At 35.4% G+C, this 19617-nt stretch overlaps 1 protein-coding gene across 1 annotated transcript in view; it reads right to left on the minus strand.

The window, feature by feature from the left end:
* Window positions 1–19617, minus strand: part of RELN (reelin) — a 530384-nt gene that overhangs the window by 251428 nt on the left and 259339 nt on the right. The window contains exons 7-8 of the mRNA XM_065939296.1: window positions 15315–15411; window positions 7562–7613 (exon numbers count right to left, since the gene is read on the minus strand). Coding sequence (XP_065795368.1) covers window positions 7562–7613; window positions 15315–15411 — 149 coding nt within the window. The remainder of the gene's footprint in view (window positions 1–7561; window positions 7614–15314; window positions 15412–19617) is intronic.

Consider the following 19617-nt stretch of genomic DNA (forward strand, 5'->3'; position numbering starts at 1 on the left):
CTATGTTGCCTCCATGTTCTAGCTAATTGTATGTAGTGCTGCAATGAACAATCAAATACATGTGTCTTTTTCAATTTTGGTTTCCTCAGGGTATATGCCTGGGAGTGGGACTGCTGGGTGATATGGTGGTTTTATTCCTAGTCTTTTAATGAATCTCCATACTGTCTTCCCTAGTGGCTGTATCAATTCACATTTTCTCCAACACTGCAAGAGCATTCCCTTTTCTCAACAGTCTTTCCAGCATTTATTGCTTGTAGACTTTTTGATGATGGACTGGTGTGAGGTGATATCGCACTGTAATTTTGATCTGCATTTCTCTAATAATGAGTGATGTTGAGCATCTTTTCATCTGTTTGTTAGCCATCTATATGCCTTCTTTAGAGAAATGTCTGTTAAGGTCTTTTCCTCACTTTTTGATTGGGTTGTTTTTCTGGTATTGAGTTGTATGAGCTGCTTGTATATTTTGGAAATCAATTCTTTGTCAGTTGTTTCATTTGCTATTATTTGCTCGCATTCTGAGAGCTGTCTTTTCACCTTGCTTATACCTGACCTGCCTCTTGGGAAACCTGTATGCAAGTCAGGAAGCAACAGTTAGAACTGGACATGGAACAACAGATTGGTTCCAAATAGGAAAAGGAGTACGTCAAGGCTGTATATTGTCACCCTGCTAATGTAACTTATATGCAGAGTACACCACGAGAAATGCTGGGCTGGAAGAAGCCCAGCATTTAAAATTAAAAATTAAAACAAGCTGGAATCAAGATTGCTGATATGCAGATGACACCTCAGATATGCAGATGACACCACCCTAATGGCAGAAAGCAAAGAAGAACTAAAGAGCTTCTTGATGAAAGTGAAAGAGGAGAGTGAAAAAGTTGGCTTAAAGCTCAGCATTCAGGAAACTAAGATCATGGCATCTGGTCCCATCACTTCATGGCAAATAGATGGGGAAACAGTGGCTGACTTTATTTTTTGGGGCTCCAAAATCACTGCAGATGGTGACTGCAGCCATGAAATTAAAAGATGCTTACTCCTTGGAAGGAAAGTTATGACCAACCTAGACAGCATATTAAAAAGCAGAGACATTACATTGTCAACCAAGGTCCGTTTAGTCAAGGCTATGGTTTTTCCAGTGGTCATGTATGGATGTGGGAGCTGAACTGTGAAGAAAGCTGAGCACCAAAAAACTGATGCTTTTGAACTGTGCTGTTGGAGAAGATGCTTGAAAGTCCCTTGGACTGCAAGGAGATCCAACCAGTCCATCCTAAAGGAGATCAGTCCTGGGTGTTCATTGGAAGGACTGATGCTGGAGCTGAAACTCCAATACTTTGGCCACCTCATGCGAAGAGCTGACTCATTTGAAAAAACCCAGATGGTGGGAAAGATTGAGGGCAGGAGGAGAAGGGGACGACAGAGGATCAGTTGGTTGGATGGCATCACCAACTCAATGAACATGAGTTTGGGTAAACTCCAGGAGTTGGTAATGGACAGGGAAGCCTGGTGTGCTGCGGTTCATGGAGCCGCAAAGAGTTGGACATGACTGAGCGACTGAACTGAACTGATAGTTTCCTTTCTTGTGCAAAAGCTTTTAAGTTTAATCAGGTTCTACTTGTTTACTTTGTTTTTATTTCCATTACTCTAGGAGGTGGGTCATAGAGGATCTTGCTTTGATTTAAACTGGTTTTTTAAATCTACATTCCCTAAAAAGATCAACACCGGAATGAAGAAGGATAACCTGAATTAAAATCAATTCCAAATTTTAATTATTAAATAGATAACACAGAAGTGTTCCATATATAAATATTTTAATTTTTGTGTGAATATAGAGTTCTGAAAATTTAAAAATCAAGTAGAAACCTTATTTAATATCTTTTATATCCAAGAACCTTAAACTCAAATAAAGCATGTATTTAACATTAAAAGCATGCGTTAAGCTACTTTCACCATTAAAACTTGCTAAACTTCTGTTTTTATTTATATATGTTTTGATATCAAGTCACTACAGATTTTGTTAGCCTCATACTCAAGGAGTCTCATGTTTCCAGAAGAGGTTTTCACAATTTCATATAAATTCCCCAAGGTCTTACTTACCAAGAAAAGTAACTCTTGAAAACAACAACAACAAAAAGAGCCAGATTTAGGAAAACATCTCAGGAAGTAGACAGAGGAAATAAGCAATAATTTCTACCAAAATATGAGAAGGCTCAATTTCTCTTCCTTCTGAATTAACTCTTCCAAGAACTGAGAGAGAGTTTCTCTACTGAATCAAGCTCTGAGTAATTAATATGTTTGTGAATCAGGCTTGAAGGAAAAACTTCTTCCTTTATAGTAGATACAATATAATACCTCTTATAAGTGGCATTTTATTCATTACATCTATTTGAGAAAAATCTCTTTTCCTCTACAAAGCAATCTTCCAATTCAGCATTGAGTACCTCTAACTTTGTAATTTTCTAGTTTTTATACTTCAAACTACAAAACGAGTAGCTCTCACTTGTCTCAGAGACACTGTAACATGTACAGTACATATGAGAATAATGCAGACCTAAAGACATTTTCATATCTTAATCTGTAAATATAAAACGTTCATGACATAGTGCCTTTACTTTGTTTAAGGTGATTAAAAACAAATGAAAAAGCAGTAAAACACACACACACACACACACACACAAACACCTGTGTGTGTGTGTGCATACTAAGTCACTTCAGTTATGTCCAACTCTTTGCGACCCTATGGACTGTAGCCTGCCAGGCTCCTCTACCCATGGGATTCTCCAGGCAAGAATACTGGAATGGGTTGCCATGCTCTCCTCCAGGGGATCTTCCCAACTCTGGGATCAAACCTGCAACTCCTGCATTGCAGGTGGATTCTTTAGCGCTGAGCCACCAGGGAAGCCCAAACACATACCTACAAAACCCCAAATCTTTAGGATATTCATAAGTAAAACAAAAGAAAAAAGGTACCAACTCTATGAATTATGAAGAAATAAAAGATTCTAGCTAGTTCATTAATAACAAACTGATTAAACGCATGGATATATATTTTTTGTCTACTGGCTTCACTAAAAGCACAGTTTATTGGTGATTCTTTGCTTTCTTCTGGATTATCTTTTCCATTGATTGAGGTTCTCAGATCACCTCCCCCAAATCTCTTGGCGTGAAATGTCTGTATCACATCAATTTATGACTTGGTTACATAATATTATAGATGTCTCTGTAATAGTTACTTGTCACTCAGGCAAGAAATATTTATGAGCATCTTCTAATTTTGAGTTGCTAGGGCTGAGGGCTTAGGACTGAGAATAAAATGATGGACAAGACAGATACATCTCCTAAGCCAAAAAATTCTTCATGATGTATGTTTTAAAAATGCTTTACTTTCAATCCCCTCTTAGCCAACAGATTCTATTAATCTGGAAAAAAGAGCTGGGCTAAATTGAACAAGTATATTCTTTGGCAAGCTCTTGTTAAGTAAATCAATGTAGATTTATATTAAGGAAGGGACAAATCCATTCTTAATACAACTGATCTTTCTTAAGAAAGATCACACATATTAAGAATTAATTTCATTGTATTTCTTTATCACTTAAGAAAGAAAGAGGTGACTTTTCAGACCTCTACTGCCTATTTAAAACTCCCAGCTGATGAACATGAACTCTTCAGATGGACACAACTATATGCTACAACGCTCATAGCCTTCCTTATCCAGTCTTCCTGATCCAGGAAAGAACTGAGTTTCCCATTTTATGCCTTGCTTATGTCACTCCATCTCCTCAACTGGAAAAACTTCGTCCTTTCCAATGACTCATGTTCTTGACTTTCAGGAACTCTCTTAAGAAGCCTTCCTGAATTGCTCTACTCTGTAGGACCTAACACCACAGGGACCTGCGCACATTCATCTATGTTTACAACAACTAGCAGTTCTCCAGAGGTTGCATGCTCCACATGCATCTAAAGCCTTCTACCACATCACTAAGCACTGGAAAATGTTGTTTTCTCATTTTTTGTCTTTCCATAGTCAACATTAACCCAGAAAAGCCTAAGGAGACAGCAAATACTCACTGAAATTCTGTTAAATGAATAAAGAATCCAAAGCACTCCTAGCACTTCCCCTGCTTGGAAAAATAGAGTTTGGAGGAACTTATAAAATAATGGTTTGTAAGGGCATCATCTCAAATTTTTCTTCCCGTCTTAGAGGAAATCTAAAGGAAATAGGTAAGTGTCCCTATGGCTACAGCCATAAATTCCACCAATTGAATCTAATGAATCAAGTGAGGATTGTAGCAGATCGATGCCTAGCACAGAAATGGATATGAGATCTTTCACTGGAATGGAAAAATGAGAAGTTGTTCTAAGAATATTTTAGGACATCTTTCAAGACAATTTAGCTATTGTTAACCTAGTAAATTTCAACTTTAGGATTGTGTTTTCAGGATGCTTTAACTTAAAAATTCATTTGGTGAAGACAGTCTGTAATCTGTGTGTGTGTGTGTGTGTGTGTGTGTGCGTGTGTGTGTGTGCGTACGCACGTGCGTGCGTGTATTTAGAAAGATACACTGGCATAACATTGGTGCTAATAATTGACATGACAAGAGTTTATTAAGACACTCCTTAGTAATTAAAGACAAGGTACTTGGGACTCTCTTGGATAATGCTTATAATGTAATTAAAAATGTTTACAAGAGCAATATAAAAATATTAAGGCAGTTGGATGCATGAGACAAGTGCTCGGGCCTGGGTGCACTGGGAAGACCAAGAGGGATCGGGTATAGAGAGAGGTGGGAGGGGGGATCGGGATGATGAATACATGTAAATCCATGGCTGATTCATGTCAATGTATGACAAAAACCACTACAATATTGTAAAGCAATTAGCCTCCAACTAATAAAAATAAATGGAAAGAATATATCAAGGCAATAATTTATTCAGTTATGGTTATATAGCCATAATTTATTACTGAGGCCATAAATAATAACAGAATCCCCTAGAAAATGGTCTCTATTATATCTGAATCATCACAATATACAATGAAAATTTAACATCCCAGAGGACTTCTTAAGAAGTGACTCTAAATCTGACTTATCATATTTAACTACATTATTAGAACATACTTGGAAAGTTTCACAAGACACAAATAAATATAAACATTGAACTGTGTACATATTGTGTTTTTTAAAACACACTTAATAAAAATTTTGAACAGAATATAAATGCAGTGCTACTAGGCTGAGGTTGCTACTTTGGTATTTGGTTACTGTGGGCTTGTAAAACTCAGGATGAATATATACAATTATGATGTGTCTGTAATTTCTCTGTGTGCCCCAGTCTAGTCCTCACACCATAAATACAAACAGAACAATAGTACTCCAAGCACTCATCACGAGATACACAAAATCATTTCAGGAAAGTCCTGTTTGTTATACCTATTTACCACATAACACCATACATCACACAGCTAATGGTTTGCCACTATACTGCTTCTCAGCTACCTTAATACTTCTTAGTTCTCAAGAATTTTTATCCTCAAAAGGCAGTAAGCAAATTCCCTGATGAAGTCACTAAGCAGTAAATTATAATTTAACTAAATATTTTATATCATTCCCATACAATGACATGTTAAAATTTCACTTTTGATTCCAAACTTTCTAAAAAATACCGAAGTGTATCTTTTTAGTTAAAAACTTGAAATACCTATCTGTCTATCCATCTTTTTGTAACTCTGATTCTGTTACTCTTCCAGCCTTCTAGCCTAGGATTCAAATCCATGCTTTTTATAATACAAGCAACACTCTGGCCTGCTGGGCTATAGCCCTTTGACTTGTGGAGAAATCAATGATTCTTCAAGTTTTTTTGGGTCTAGTCTCAAGCCTTTGGGCATGGTGCTTGTTCTGGGTTTTGGGTCTCAGGCACCAAACTCTTTATTCTCTGATAAACATTCCTTTCTCAGCTATTGAAAGGTGAGGAAATGAATCTATGCTGGCTCAAAAGTATACTCCTCACTATTAATAAAAAAAAGATCTTTTTTCCCTTGAAGGAGGGATAATTTAATCGGTGCTACTTTGAATAAAGTTTAAATATAGTAGAATTGTGAGCATATATTTTAAAAGAGGATTCTCTTGTGTTCTTTAAATGCTTAAAGATAATATCTGAAATTAATATATTAATTATTATTAATACATGCTCAGACTATTGATAAATTAAAAAATCTAGCTTATATTTTATAATAGTAGTATAATGAATTTAAACACATTTATTCTGGTTAAGAATCTCTAAGTTACACTAGCCTATCATGCTACAACTGAAAAAAAATTCTGTTTTTGTAGCACTACAAAACTACAATAGCTCAAAAATTGAGCTCTTTTTTCTGATTATAGAAGTATTATATGCTCATTATAGAAAATTTATTATATACTTGCTAATAGATCAAAAAATCCTTCCTACCAAAAACCTTATTAGTTTTTTTTTGTTAATGCTTTCCTTATGACCACATAAGGACCTCTGAGTAGTTAGTAAATTGTTGGAGGTAATGCTATCAATGTGAGAAGAGAAGAGTCCAAAATGTAAATAAGCAGGTTCACTGTATAACTAACAGAAACTGAAAGGGGGCAACCTGAGGGAAAAATGACAACTACATGACTTAAAAAAAATGGCTCTTAGGAAATCAACTACAGTGGGCTGCAAGAGCACTGTTCTGCAATTAGGACTAGAAGCATAGTGAAGGAAACAGTTCTCTCACTAGTGGTGGATCCCCAAAGATATGACAGTGAAGATGGCTGAAAGTGGAGGGTGCTATCTCAGAGGCAAGGCTGTCAGCAGTCCTCATGTCATGGGGAGAGGTCAGGAGGTGTCCATGTTATAAAACCAAGACCAAAAATTAGCCCCCATCTGGAAGGCAGCATCTTTCTTTACTTAGAATATTCCCTTTGGAAACACACATGTTATTTATTAATATACAACTCTGAAAATTCAAATGGAAAATAATATAATAGCAAAACTATACACACTTGTCCAAAAGATAACCTTATTTTACTGAATGCTTTGTATAGAAATTTTTAGCTCAAATACAAAGCACCTAAAAGAAATATTGCTAGATACAGTTATTTTTAAATTATTGGTGTGTGAATTAATTAAACATAGATTACTTATGTCAAACATGAAGCTTTAATTGGTTTCTCTCAGACATAAATAAATAATCTTTTCTACCATCATTCAGTAAGAATGCAGGAAATTTAACAGATTTCAATCTTAATCCAAGAAAAAAATTATTAGTAAGGTCATTCTGTGTAATATAATAATCCAGTACATTCAAAATGTACATGTAATACCTTTAAAATGTTTTGGTACCTGGATTGTTTTTACACTCCACTCGCTGCCAGAGAGAAGTGAGAACTGCATTTAAAATTTTTTTATTTCAGTTTAAAAATGTTTTAAATTATTCACTGCAGTGTTAAGACTTACTCTTCTCTAAATCTAAAAGCATTTGGCACCATAATCCTGCTGGAACACTATGATTAAGACAAACATTTCCAAGTTAAATTGCTTAATTGCTAACAACACTTACCAATGGAAAACTGGAGGACAGAAGCTGTTGTTGTATTAAGGCTTGTGGTAATCTAGAAAAAGGAATACACCAAAATCAGACAAGATAAAGAGCAGGATAAAGAGGTAAAAGATTCAGGAGGAGGGAGAGTAAAAATTAGAGGACGGAAAGGAGCCATAAACAAAGGTTATATTTATCCAGTGATTAGCTTGTTTCTGTCAATGTTTTGTGTTTCTCTGGGAGATCCTTACTTAGGCAGTCCTAGTACATTTCTCAGGCTCTTGTTTAAAACAACTTCTTAGTGTAATTTACCAGGCACTTAACACAGCCCCCTCTACTCACTGCACCTTCTCTCATTCCTCATTAATAGGCCTGGGGCCCATAAAAATGTCGTTAAAAATTGACCAAACAAAAACTGGGACCAAAATTAAAACATATGAGAAGAGTAGGAATATTTTGAAAAGTGAATAAAGTTACAACAGGTAAAAGATGCAGAATTTCTTTGGAGGATGATAAAAATGTTCTAAAATTGATTGTAGTAATGGCTATATAATTTTGTGATTAAGGTGAAAACCCTGAATTGTATACTTTAAACAAATTAATTGTAGCATATGAGGATTATTTTTCAATAAAACTGTTACCCCTCTCCCAAATAATCAAATTATAGGAGTAGAAATACTCTTCCAACACATTGCTATTATTTTCCTTTAGTTTCATGAAAAAGCATGCCTAAATAGCATTCCCCTTTCTGGAAACGGAATGGTACCTAATTTAATTTTAAATAAATTAAAATCTAAAAAAAATTTTATTTTTTTAATTCATTTGTTTGTTCAGTCACTATTTCATTTATTATATGGAGCAGTTACTTTGACCCATACCAGTTCAAGTAAGGTGAGAAATAAGGTTCTCATCTTCTTTCTTTTTTCTTTTGGTTCTCATTTTCAGTGACTCTTGTTGGGTTTCTGATCCCATGAGCGAAGGTATGGGATGCCTCCCATGACTGCACCCAATAAAATAGGAAGTAGATAACTATGTTTTAAACATGGCAGAAGGAGTAGTCTTCTTAAATGTCATAATAATACTCCTGAACTTTGTAGCCCCCATATGATGGAGTCCACCATGGCAGAAGGGTTAAGAGATACCCAGTTCATGAATCACTGTGGGAACTGGTGGACAAACAGTGAATAAACTTCTTGAAGTGCCAGAATTCAGCTGATATGTGAATATCAAAAGATCGAATTGTGCTTTCCATTTCTACAACACAATTTGGAAAGTGGTGTTGGAGTGTATGTTTTAATTATGTGGCTTTAAAATTCATGAAGAAACAGAAAAGGTAACAAAGGGGAGGACAAGAGAGACCGTTTTATAAGTTATCTAGAGATCAGTATGTGTATCAGCTCCTAATTTAGTTTTACCATTGCAAGAATCACTGGTGTCAGGTTATCAGATGAAATTCTCCATTTAAATCTTTCATTATTACAAATTATTTAAGAGAAAACTGGCCCACCAAGTTCAGAATTCTGTTTGCTATTTCCCTCCTCTCACCAGAGTCATTAGAGAAAACTGCACTAATAGAACTTTCTTAGAGAAAAGAAAGAGTTTTGCCAAGAAAACGCACTGGTCATAGCAAACACCCTCTTCCAACAACACAAAAGAAGACTCTACACATGGACATCACCAGATGGTCAATACCAAAATCAGATTGATTATATTCTTTGCAGCCAAAGATGGAGAAGCTCTATACAGTCAGCAAAACAAGACCGGAGCTGACTGTGGCTCAGATCATGAACTCCTTATTGCCAAATTCAGACTTCAATTGAAGAAAGTAGGGAAAACCACTAGACCATTCAGTATGACCTAAATCAAATCTCTTATGACTATACAGTGGAAGTGAGAAATTGATTTAAGGGACTAGATCTGAGAGAGTACCTGATGTACTATGGACGGAGGTTTGTGACATTGTACAGGAGACAGGGATCAAGACCATCCCCATGGAAAAGAAATGCAAAAAGGCAAAATGGTTGTCTGAGAAGGCCTTACAAATAGCTGTGAAAAGAAGAGAAGCGAAAAGCAAAGGAGAAAAGGAAAGATATTCCCATTTGAATGCAGAGTTCCAAAGAATAGCAAGGAGAGATAAGAAAGCCTTCCTCAGCGATCAATGCAAAGAAATAGAGGAAAACAGCAGAATGGGAAAGACTAGAGATCTCTTCAAGAAAATTAGGGATACCAAGGGAACATTTCATGCAAAGATGGGTTTGACAAAGGACAGAAATGGTATGGTCCTAACAGAAACAAAAGATATTAAGAAGAGGTGGCAAGTATATACAGAAGAACTGTACAAAAAAGATCTTCACAACCCAGATAATCACAAATGTGTGAGCACTCACCTAGAGCCAGCTTGGAATGTGAAGTCAAGTGGGCCTTAGAAAGCATCACTACAAACAAAGCTAGTGGAGGTGATGGAATTCCAGTTGAGCCATTTCAAATCCTGAAAGATGATGCTGTGAAGGTGCTGCACTCAATATGCCAGCAAATTTGGAAAACTCAGCAGTGGTCACAGGACTAGAAAAGGTCAGTTTTCATTCCATTCCCAAAGAAAGGCAATGCCAAAGAATGCTCAAAGTACCACACAATTGCACTCATCTCACACACTAGTAAAGTAATGCTCAAAATTCTCCAAGCCAGGCTTCAGCAATATGTGAACCGTGAACTTCCAGATGTTCCAGCTGGTTTTAGAAAAGGCAGAGGAACTGGAGATCAAATTGCCAACATCTGCTGGATCATCGAAAAAGCAAGAGAGTTCCAGAAAAACATCTACTTCTGCTTTATTGACTATGCCAAAGCCTTTGACTGTGTGAATCACAATAAACTGTGGAAAATTCTGAAAGAGATGGGAATACCAGAGCACCTGACCCACCTCTTGAGAAACCTGTATGCAGGTCAGGAAGCAACAGTTAGAACTGGACATAGAACAACAGACTGGTTCCAAATAGGAAAAGGAGCACGTCAAGGCCGTATATTGTCACCCGGCTTATTTAACTTATATGCAGAGTATATCATGAGAAACGCTGGGCTGGATGAAGCACAAGCTGGAATCAAGATTGCCGGGAGAAATATCAATAACCTCAGATATGCAGATGACACCTCCCTTATGGCAGAAAGTGAAGAGGAACTAAAAAGCCTCTTGATGAAAGTGAAAGAGGAGAGTGGAAAAGTTGGCTTAAGAGCTCAACATTCAGAAAACTAAGATCATAGCATCTGGTCCCATCACTTCATGGCAAATAGATGGGGAAACAGTGGAAACAGTGTCAGAATTTATTTTTTTGGGGGGGCTCCAAAATCACTGCAGATGGTGACTGCAGCCATGAAATTAAAAGACGCTTACTCCTTGGAAGGAAAGTTATGACCAACCTAGACAGCATATTAAAAAGCAGAGACATTACATTGTCAACAAAGGTCCATTTTAGAAAGGCCGTGGTTTTTCCAGTGGTCATGTATGGGTGTGGGAGCTGAACTGTGAAGAAAGCTGAGTGACAAAAAATTGATGCTTTGAACTGTAGTGTTGGAGAAGACTCTTGAGAGTCCCTTGGACTGCAAGGAGATCCAACCAGTCTATCCTAAAGGAGATCGGTCCTGGGTGTTCATTGGAAGGACTGATGCTGAAGCTGAAATTCCAATACTTTGACCACTTCATGCAAAGAGTTGACTCATTGGAAAAGACCCTGATGCTGGGAGGGAATGGGGGCAGGAGAAGAAGGGGACGACAGAGGATGAGATGGCTGGATGGCATCACCGACTCAATGTACATGAGTTTGAGTAAACTCTGGGAGTTGGTGATGGACAGGGAGGCCTGGCGTGGCGTGATTCATGGAGTCGCAAAGAGTCAGACAGGACTGAGTGATTGAACTGAACTGAACTGAGAACTTTCTTTAGATAACAAAAATACTAGTTTCTTTTCAAGATTTCTTTAAAAGAGGTTAGCAGACATTTGGTCCTGTCTAAAATGTCCAAAAGACATTTGGTCCACTACAAAAAGTCCATGATATTTGGTCATGTCCTAAACCATTTAACGTAGACCAAACAAGCTCATGGACGTTTTAGACAGACCAAATCTCAAGGACCTTTTGGTATCTACCAGATGTTTCAGAGACTAAATGTCTCATGGATGCCTTGGATAGAACCAAATGCCTCAAGGTTAAAAGAAATCTGTTTTTTTCCCTCCCCCATAACTTTTAGAGGAACTACTTACCCTCAGGGGTTTCCACTTGGAAAATTTAATTTTAAAGTCCAAAGAGGCATTTAGAAAATTTTTAAATTTTTCACAAAAATTCAATGAATGCACTTTTCCTCCTCTGATTTTATGTAACTGAGTAATTCCCAGATGAGTTATGAAACACTCCTGAATGTAAGTTCTTTGAAACAATGGTATGGCATTATATAAGCTGAAAGCACCACAGTTATTGCTATTGCTAGTGCATTAAATATACGAGAGAGTCTTTGATACTTATCCTGAGGGTGTAATAAATGATGCTTGTGTCACCTGGATGATCAAGTTTCACAGCTGTGACCTCTCCTAGTAAACAGTAAATCACTTGAAATAGTGCCAAATTTCAAATTACATGTGCTAACTGAGGGTGACCCTAGACTTATTAGTCGTTGATTCCATTTTTTGTTTTCTTCACCAGGGAAGCTAAGAACTATTGGAATGATTGACTCTCATTCCTTTACCTTGACCCAATTTAGTTTATTAGTAAAACTGTCAGCTACAAGAAAGGATAGGAAAGATGAAGAGAAAGAAAAAAAAAAAAAAACCAATAAAGCACTGCCTATAAAATCTATTCACCTGTATTTACATTTGGATATTATAAATTATTTATTATTCTTGAGTTCAAATACATAATTTCAGTCTGCAAAGTTATTACATCAGTCATTCGAAAAGTAAAGGACCTCTTAAAGAGATTTTGATGATTTATTACAGTGACGATGAACATCAGAGAGAGAACTTTTTCACTACCAAATCTCACTGTTCTTAAATTATCAAATGAACTCCAAATTATAGAAAAGCAGTATGTTCACTAAATGAATCTGAAGAATTCACCGCAGGCTGAAGCTGTTCATTCTACACTTCTTCCCCACAAATTGTTACTGAATTTAATCCTGTTTTAGCACAAACTCCTCATTGTAACTAAAACACATTTCCAAATAAGAGAGAAAAATTGAGTAAATAATTTATTTTTTTAAAAATGGAGAGTAACATAACTAATTTTATTTTAAGCTCTGAGAGAGCAGATTTTTTCTTAGAGGAGTGGGTAAATGAATTTCTCATTACCTTCAATTCAGACTAGCAAAATGAATCAAGTTAGCGCTCTCCCCTGAAATCCGGAGACTTCACTGAAGTAATGAAACACATGAGGCTTGCGCAGCAGAGCAGCAGTGGGAACACAAATGCACAGTATGCCCATGTGGTAGCAGATCCCTCCTCTCACAGGCCTTGGCTTTTATTGAAATGAAATGGCCATTTGACTAAATTCACAAAATGGAAATGCTCTTTTAGGCATTTAAAAAATAAGGCCTACCAAGGTTCTTTGCCTTGATCTATGGTTCTTTGTTTCACAATTTCAGTAAGAACTGGATTTTTGAAAAATTTTAAAGTATACATATCTACTTTTAAAAGTGATATTTGGGGGCTGATAACTTTCATCAGTTCTCATGCACAACAGGTTTTTTACTGGATTCAGTTTTGAAGTGCTGTGCAAATATTTGAATTTTAGTGGATAATAGCAAGTTAACTGACAACTGAATTCGTCACTTTTCTTTTGATTGATCTTTCTTCTGTAAACACGACTTGGATACAATATATATTTTTGCTCCTAGGATACCAATACAGTATAAAAATAACTGGAAACTAGAAGTTGCTAGTGTATAAAATGTGGATGCCATTCTTATCTTTGTTAATGAATCTTCATTTTGTTCCCTACAAGTCTACAACACAACTCATATTAGGGAAATACTTATGATGTAAACATAAATCTGTGTATGTTTTTTCATTTTTTGGGTGAAGATAATTATTTTGAATATTTTCCTTCTTGGTTGAAAAGCTAATCTTATATTAATTATATAACACAATTCAAAACTAGCCCATTGAGCATATAAACTCTAATAGTCAATATACTGGAATATAGGGAAACTATCACAATTAAATATACCTGGAGTCAAATAAACTAGATACTTCAGTCTCTGTACTATAGAAATATGAATTTTGGCATTATATTCTTAGATATGTTTGTTTCTCATTAATTAGAAACAAAAAAGAATTTGCCAAGCATTCCCTGAAATATTACTGAATGGGGAGGACATTCTAAAATGGGCATTTATTCTAAGCTCAATTAACTATGACAAAAATTTAATTTTGTTTTAAGGTTTATAGATAATTAATTCAGTCATGGTACATTATTTAAGATGTACTAGCAAATCTATTTTTTTCAAGAAGACTTTCACTACAGAGTCACATTTGTTTTGCAGGAATATTATAACACCTTGTAAGACTTGAATTATGAGTACCTATTATTTTAATTTGCATCCAATTAATTCTGTTTGTGTTCTAATTTCAACTAAAAACTCTTCAATTTATCAACGTTCTGAAGCTTGTATGTTTAATAAATTAAATTTATCTATTGCCATGAAAGGGGTATTCAAGCAGCATAAAATAAGAACCATGTTATAAAAATTAATTGACTTTCACAATTTGACAACTAAATCTTCCTTTAATTACCTAGTTAGGTTTTTTCCCCTCCCTTTTAAAGTGGAAGGCAGTCTTCTGGCCACTTTTACAATTAATGAACTTGAAACAAAATGTATGATGGAGGGTTGAAAAATACAACTTGTTACTAAAAGCTCCATGATAAGGAAGATGTAGGAGAAAAAAAGAGGCACTGAAACTCAAGTTGAAAGGCAACGCATAAGACATGCTGCAGAAAGAACATTAGGTGCAAAGAAACTGAGCTTGAAGTGTAAGACAACAATTAGCTTTTTCAAGAAAAAGAATACATCCTTTTTCAAGAATGTGAAATGAATGTAGTCTTGGTGACAGAAAGAAGTACCACGTGATAACAAAAGGCTTATTAGTCATATTTGATGGCTAGTGATTTAATTGCTTTCAATTTAAGAATGCTCATGTTGCATTTTACACATGATCCAAGGACTTATTTTTGGCAAACAAAGTCTAATCATCTAAATTAAAGTAACCTACTATCAAACAATTTGGCATAAACCAAACAAAAATTTATTTATTTAGTTTATTTAGTCTGCTCTTTCACTTTAAATATTTCGTTAAAATTTCTAGGTGATTAGGAAACAAAGTATAAAAATAATGTGATAAAACTGCTCATCTAACATTTTTCGATTGCAAGGAGATAAGAAGTATAAAAGTAAAGCTTTATACAAGGACTTATAAAGTAACAAATTATGTAGATATTATATATACAATACCTGTCTTTTGTATATATCATATGTCATGCATGTCATACCTATATTTTTAAAAAGCCGTGTAATCATATGAGATCCATTGAGGCTGCCAATTTTTTTTTTTTACTAAATTCTTCATTTTTTACACTTGAAAATAAACTAAAATCACTCCACCTAATTTTGAGATATTTGCAATAGGACTGATAAGTAATACTGCACATTTTCATTTGAATTGGAATTGGGTAGGAAAATCTTTGTTGCAGTAAAGACCGTGTATTTGGAATAAAGTACATAAATAGCACATACTTACCAGTTCTCTTGGGCCATATGGCTCACAGAAGGTGACAGCATTGCCATGCATAATTGCACCACACTGCTCTCCAGTCTCACAGTTGTTACATTCCACCCTATGGGAACACAGAGCATAATCTCAGTCTGTGAACTAAGTAACACAAAGTGGTTTATCACTCAAAAGATGTAATAGATATTGCTATTCAGTTGAAATCAACATTTCCAGGTAGGTAATGGTATTTTGTATTGTGACAAGTTCAGTTCAGTTCAGTTCAGTCGCTCAGTCATGTCCGACTGTTTGTGACCCCATGAATCACAGCATGCCAGGTCTCCCTGTCCATCACCAACTCCCAGAGTTTACAGAAGCATAAAAACAGAAAGACTTGAAGTTCAATCCTAGTTCTCTCAGTTACTGGCACTGGAGGTTACTTTAACTTCCCAAAGTTTCAATTTTCTCATCTGTAATATGAAGATAATAATACTGAACTAAATATCACATAGTTATCATGAGGATTAAATGAGAGAATGTATATAAAACTGAGTACAGAACTAATCTTATAGTAGGTGCTTAATAATGGCAGTTAGTATTATTATCAATTATTACATAACCTACTATGTTCAATACAAGTATTTTGCTAATATTAAAGATAAGCAAAGTTATATACACTTATATAATGAGCTAAAACCATATATCTCTGAAATCAAAAGGTGTTTTACAAATGTAAACCTGTTTCTTTTGAATTATGATTAACATCAATGTTTAAAATAATTGTTCTCAAATAGATTTGCAAGTCTACAAAATATACCATGCAAAAAATAATGGAGTCAGATTGTATTTAATCCACATAATAATATGAAATAAATACAAATTCTAATCCAAGCAAATTTTGGATACTGAGTTAATGTTAAACTTGCAAATAATTTACTTAGTTGCTTTCCTTATTATTATGAAGTGGCTAATAAAATCTTAGAACAGAACCTCAAAATTAAATATATTCATCTCTTTAGTATAAGTTGACAATACGAATACTGTAGATTTGACTTTGCATATTTACAGTAACATTTATAATGCTCTGGCATTATGATATTTCAACCTACAGTCATTACATGTAGAAAGACTGAGCTATGTTTTCTTAGTCTGAACCTCAAAGTGCACGAGAGCTGTATTTCATGCAGAAAGGACATTTTTAAAGACTTTCACATTCTAGGTGCCAAGCACTGTGGACAGGGCACTATGCCCTTTGCTTTTGAAGACTGTTGTATCAGGCCCTTTCAGTTGTTTGCTAATCTCAGAGAAAAGAAGGAACAAGAAGTCCTATTCAGAGAGGAAGAGGACAAAGGTATGAAAGGATACCACGAAGCTCATAAAGCCAAGAGGAAGAAGCCCTAAGGCTTGAGGTCTAAAGCACTTCAAATAGAGCCTGACACACTTCAAACAGAGCAAGCATGATACAAGTGTTAGCATAAGTTTTAACTATTTTTATTATGGATTTCCAACATTTTCATCCATAACAGGTACGTTAGGTTTTTTCCCCCCACAGAGAATCTGTTACATGAACTTTTTACTACTGTTTTTCTATTCTTAAAACTATACATTAATTTTTCCCAAGGAGTGTGATTTTGAAGTACATAGAAGAAGCATCAAAATCATAGTGGGCTTCTTAGTGATAGATGAGGATTATTTGTGCTCCAAGGCATTGTTAAATGACTCAGAAGAAAAATAAGCTTTATCGGAGAGAAATTAAAAGATTGTTCAACCCTCACATGGACTATCTGCCATTTTCCTCCAGTGATTTTAAACTAAAAGCATCACTGTTGGTGTGAAGTCCGAGGCCTGATATTTGAATTCTCAAAGCAATCATTCTATCTATAAATATTGATCAGCAGTTCCCAAATCAACTGTATATCAGGAAAATAGTATCTGTATAAACACATGTATTTCAAATCCCCATCACCCACAGTTTAGGTTAAATAGGATTCAGGTGTAACCTAGATATCTGTATATTGTTTAAACATGATTCTAGCATAGGTACCTATAGCCTGGCACTAGGGAACCAGTGAATAGACAGTAGATATTTGAAGTGTTTGGAGAACCACTCCTATTTTGTGGAATAACAGGAGTTAAAAAGCCAATAAAACACACAAAAAAGGCAATCAGTTACAGCATTCTCCCCACTTAGCTCAACAACCTCTCTGGACCTTCTTCCTTGATGTACTTTATAGCTCCAGAAACTTAAAATTACCAAAGGCATTGGTACCCGGTTGAATCTTAAAGATCTTGAAATACCAGCTATTACTCACTGAATTGTTGCTACCTGGAGGCACAGTGACTTCACCAAGGACTGATGAAACAAATCTGTTAGCTTCCTGTCAAGGTCTTTTAAATGCCCTTTGCTTGAATTTTTCAGTATGACTGGGTTTGTCAACATAATTTATTGTAAGTTATTTTGAAAACACATCCCTCTGGGTAGTCAAATCCAATCTACTCTTAGCTGCCAATAGTGTATTTACTCATTTATCATTAATTAATTCATTCTTATAATTAACAAACTTGTGCTAGGAACCTATAGGCACTGTGATCAGCTTTAGTGGTACAGAGACCAAGAAAAGTGCTATTTATTTATAACATTTAAACTGTAGTTTCCCAACTGAATTTGTTCAAGAAAATGATGGGTTCTGTAAAGTAAGGTAACATATTCTTCACAGATTGATGGCAAGAGGAAGTTTTAAATAATTTCAGTTAAACAGATTTTTGTTTTTCAATTTAAAAAGAAATGTGAACTCCCAAGCTAAGGATTAGAAACGAATTGCTTCTCTGCTTAAAAGTAATACTGAATATTTCTTTAATCTAAGAAACTCCCCCCAGTTTCTTTTTCTCAATATGAAAAACAGAACATAAGAATCTGACAAATACCATGGCACATCATATGAGTCGCCCACATCAAAATATACTCTCATGAACAGTATGATTTAAAGACATTTTAAGGGAAATGCTTGCTATCCCCAAAGACCATGCAAAGCCTGAATTTATTGAGCTCTCCTTGAATCTATTTATCACATGCTTAGGTACCACATGAATCTCTTCTATTACTAGAGTTCACAGATCATTAGGCGTTCAAGTTGGAGGGCATCTGAAGTATCACCGATTTTCATTACCCCCTCATTTTACAAATGACAGGATGAGACTAGAGGCCAGTTTTCCTGACTCCTTGTCCAATATTCTTCCCACTCCACTCTAATGCGGCCAGGAAGAGAAAACTCCAATTCCACAAAAATCATGTGCATTTCAAAAATGTTTGTCATCATTTTTGCTATCAAAGTTCATCTGGAAAACCTAGTGTCTTTTCTTAAAAGTTGCTTTTTTCATTTATAGGATAAAGTATTTTGCTTTGCTAATACAAATGTAAAAAAATAAAAGAAATGTCATGGACTTCATAGAAAATGTTTAGAATGAATTTACTGGACTAAAGTACATAAGCAAATTCAATATTCCTTTGGTCATGTATATCCTTAGATAATTCATCCCTATTTTACATACACATTATCATACTACCATTTTTTCCACTAACAAAACCATAAAGGAATCAGTAAGGATGAAGGCAGGTGCTTGTTGACCAACACATGTAGGGTTAAACTGTAAACATAAAAGAAAAAGAATGCTTTGAGCCAAGATTTGGTTTTCACTCTAACAAGCTCCTTGGCAGTTTGAAACTTGTTATTTTGGTGTCAATACTCCATTTTTATTTTTTTATTATTTAGGTAGCTGTTTTTGTTTAGAAATTATATGCACATTTCTGAAGGTATAATTATGTTTTTAATCCTGACTTTAAAATTATTAGGCTGGAAAACGTGCCAAAGTCCCTGTTCAGAAGGCACAGAGGAAGCTCGAGTGAAATGTCCCTGGAGTCCCTGCGGTCCCCATGTCCTACAGAGACTCACACAGGACTTTCAGGACACCGGAAAGAGGAGGAGGATTAATGAGAAACTTGGGCTCCATCGAACAGTCAGAGATTTATGAATGGTTGGTGGTGACATCATCCTGATAACAATAAATAAATAACCAAAATACTATTTTCTCAAGAGCAGTCTAATTATATGGCTCATTCTTCTTTTTAGATCACAGTGAAATCACTCAGCCTTTAGTCAGTCACTCTGCTGAAACAAGTTAATCATCTGGAAACTCAGCGACAATCAGTTATCAAATTCTCATTTGGTATACATGCTGTTTGTCCCCAAGACTGGGGACATTGTATTATCTCTCTGTAATTTATTGCCTCTAAAGGAGGCGATGTCTGGTATTCTATGAGTCAGAATTGTCTATT

The sequence above is a fragment of the Muntiacus reevesi genome, chromosome 6 (genome assembly GCF_963930625.1).
Source record: "Muntiacus reevesi chromosome 6, mMunRee1.1, whole genome shotgun sequence".
NCBI classification, from domain to species: Eukaryota; Metazoa; Chordata; class Mammalia; order Artiodactyla; family Cervidae; genus Muntiacus; species Muntiacus reevesi.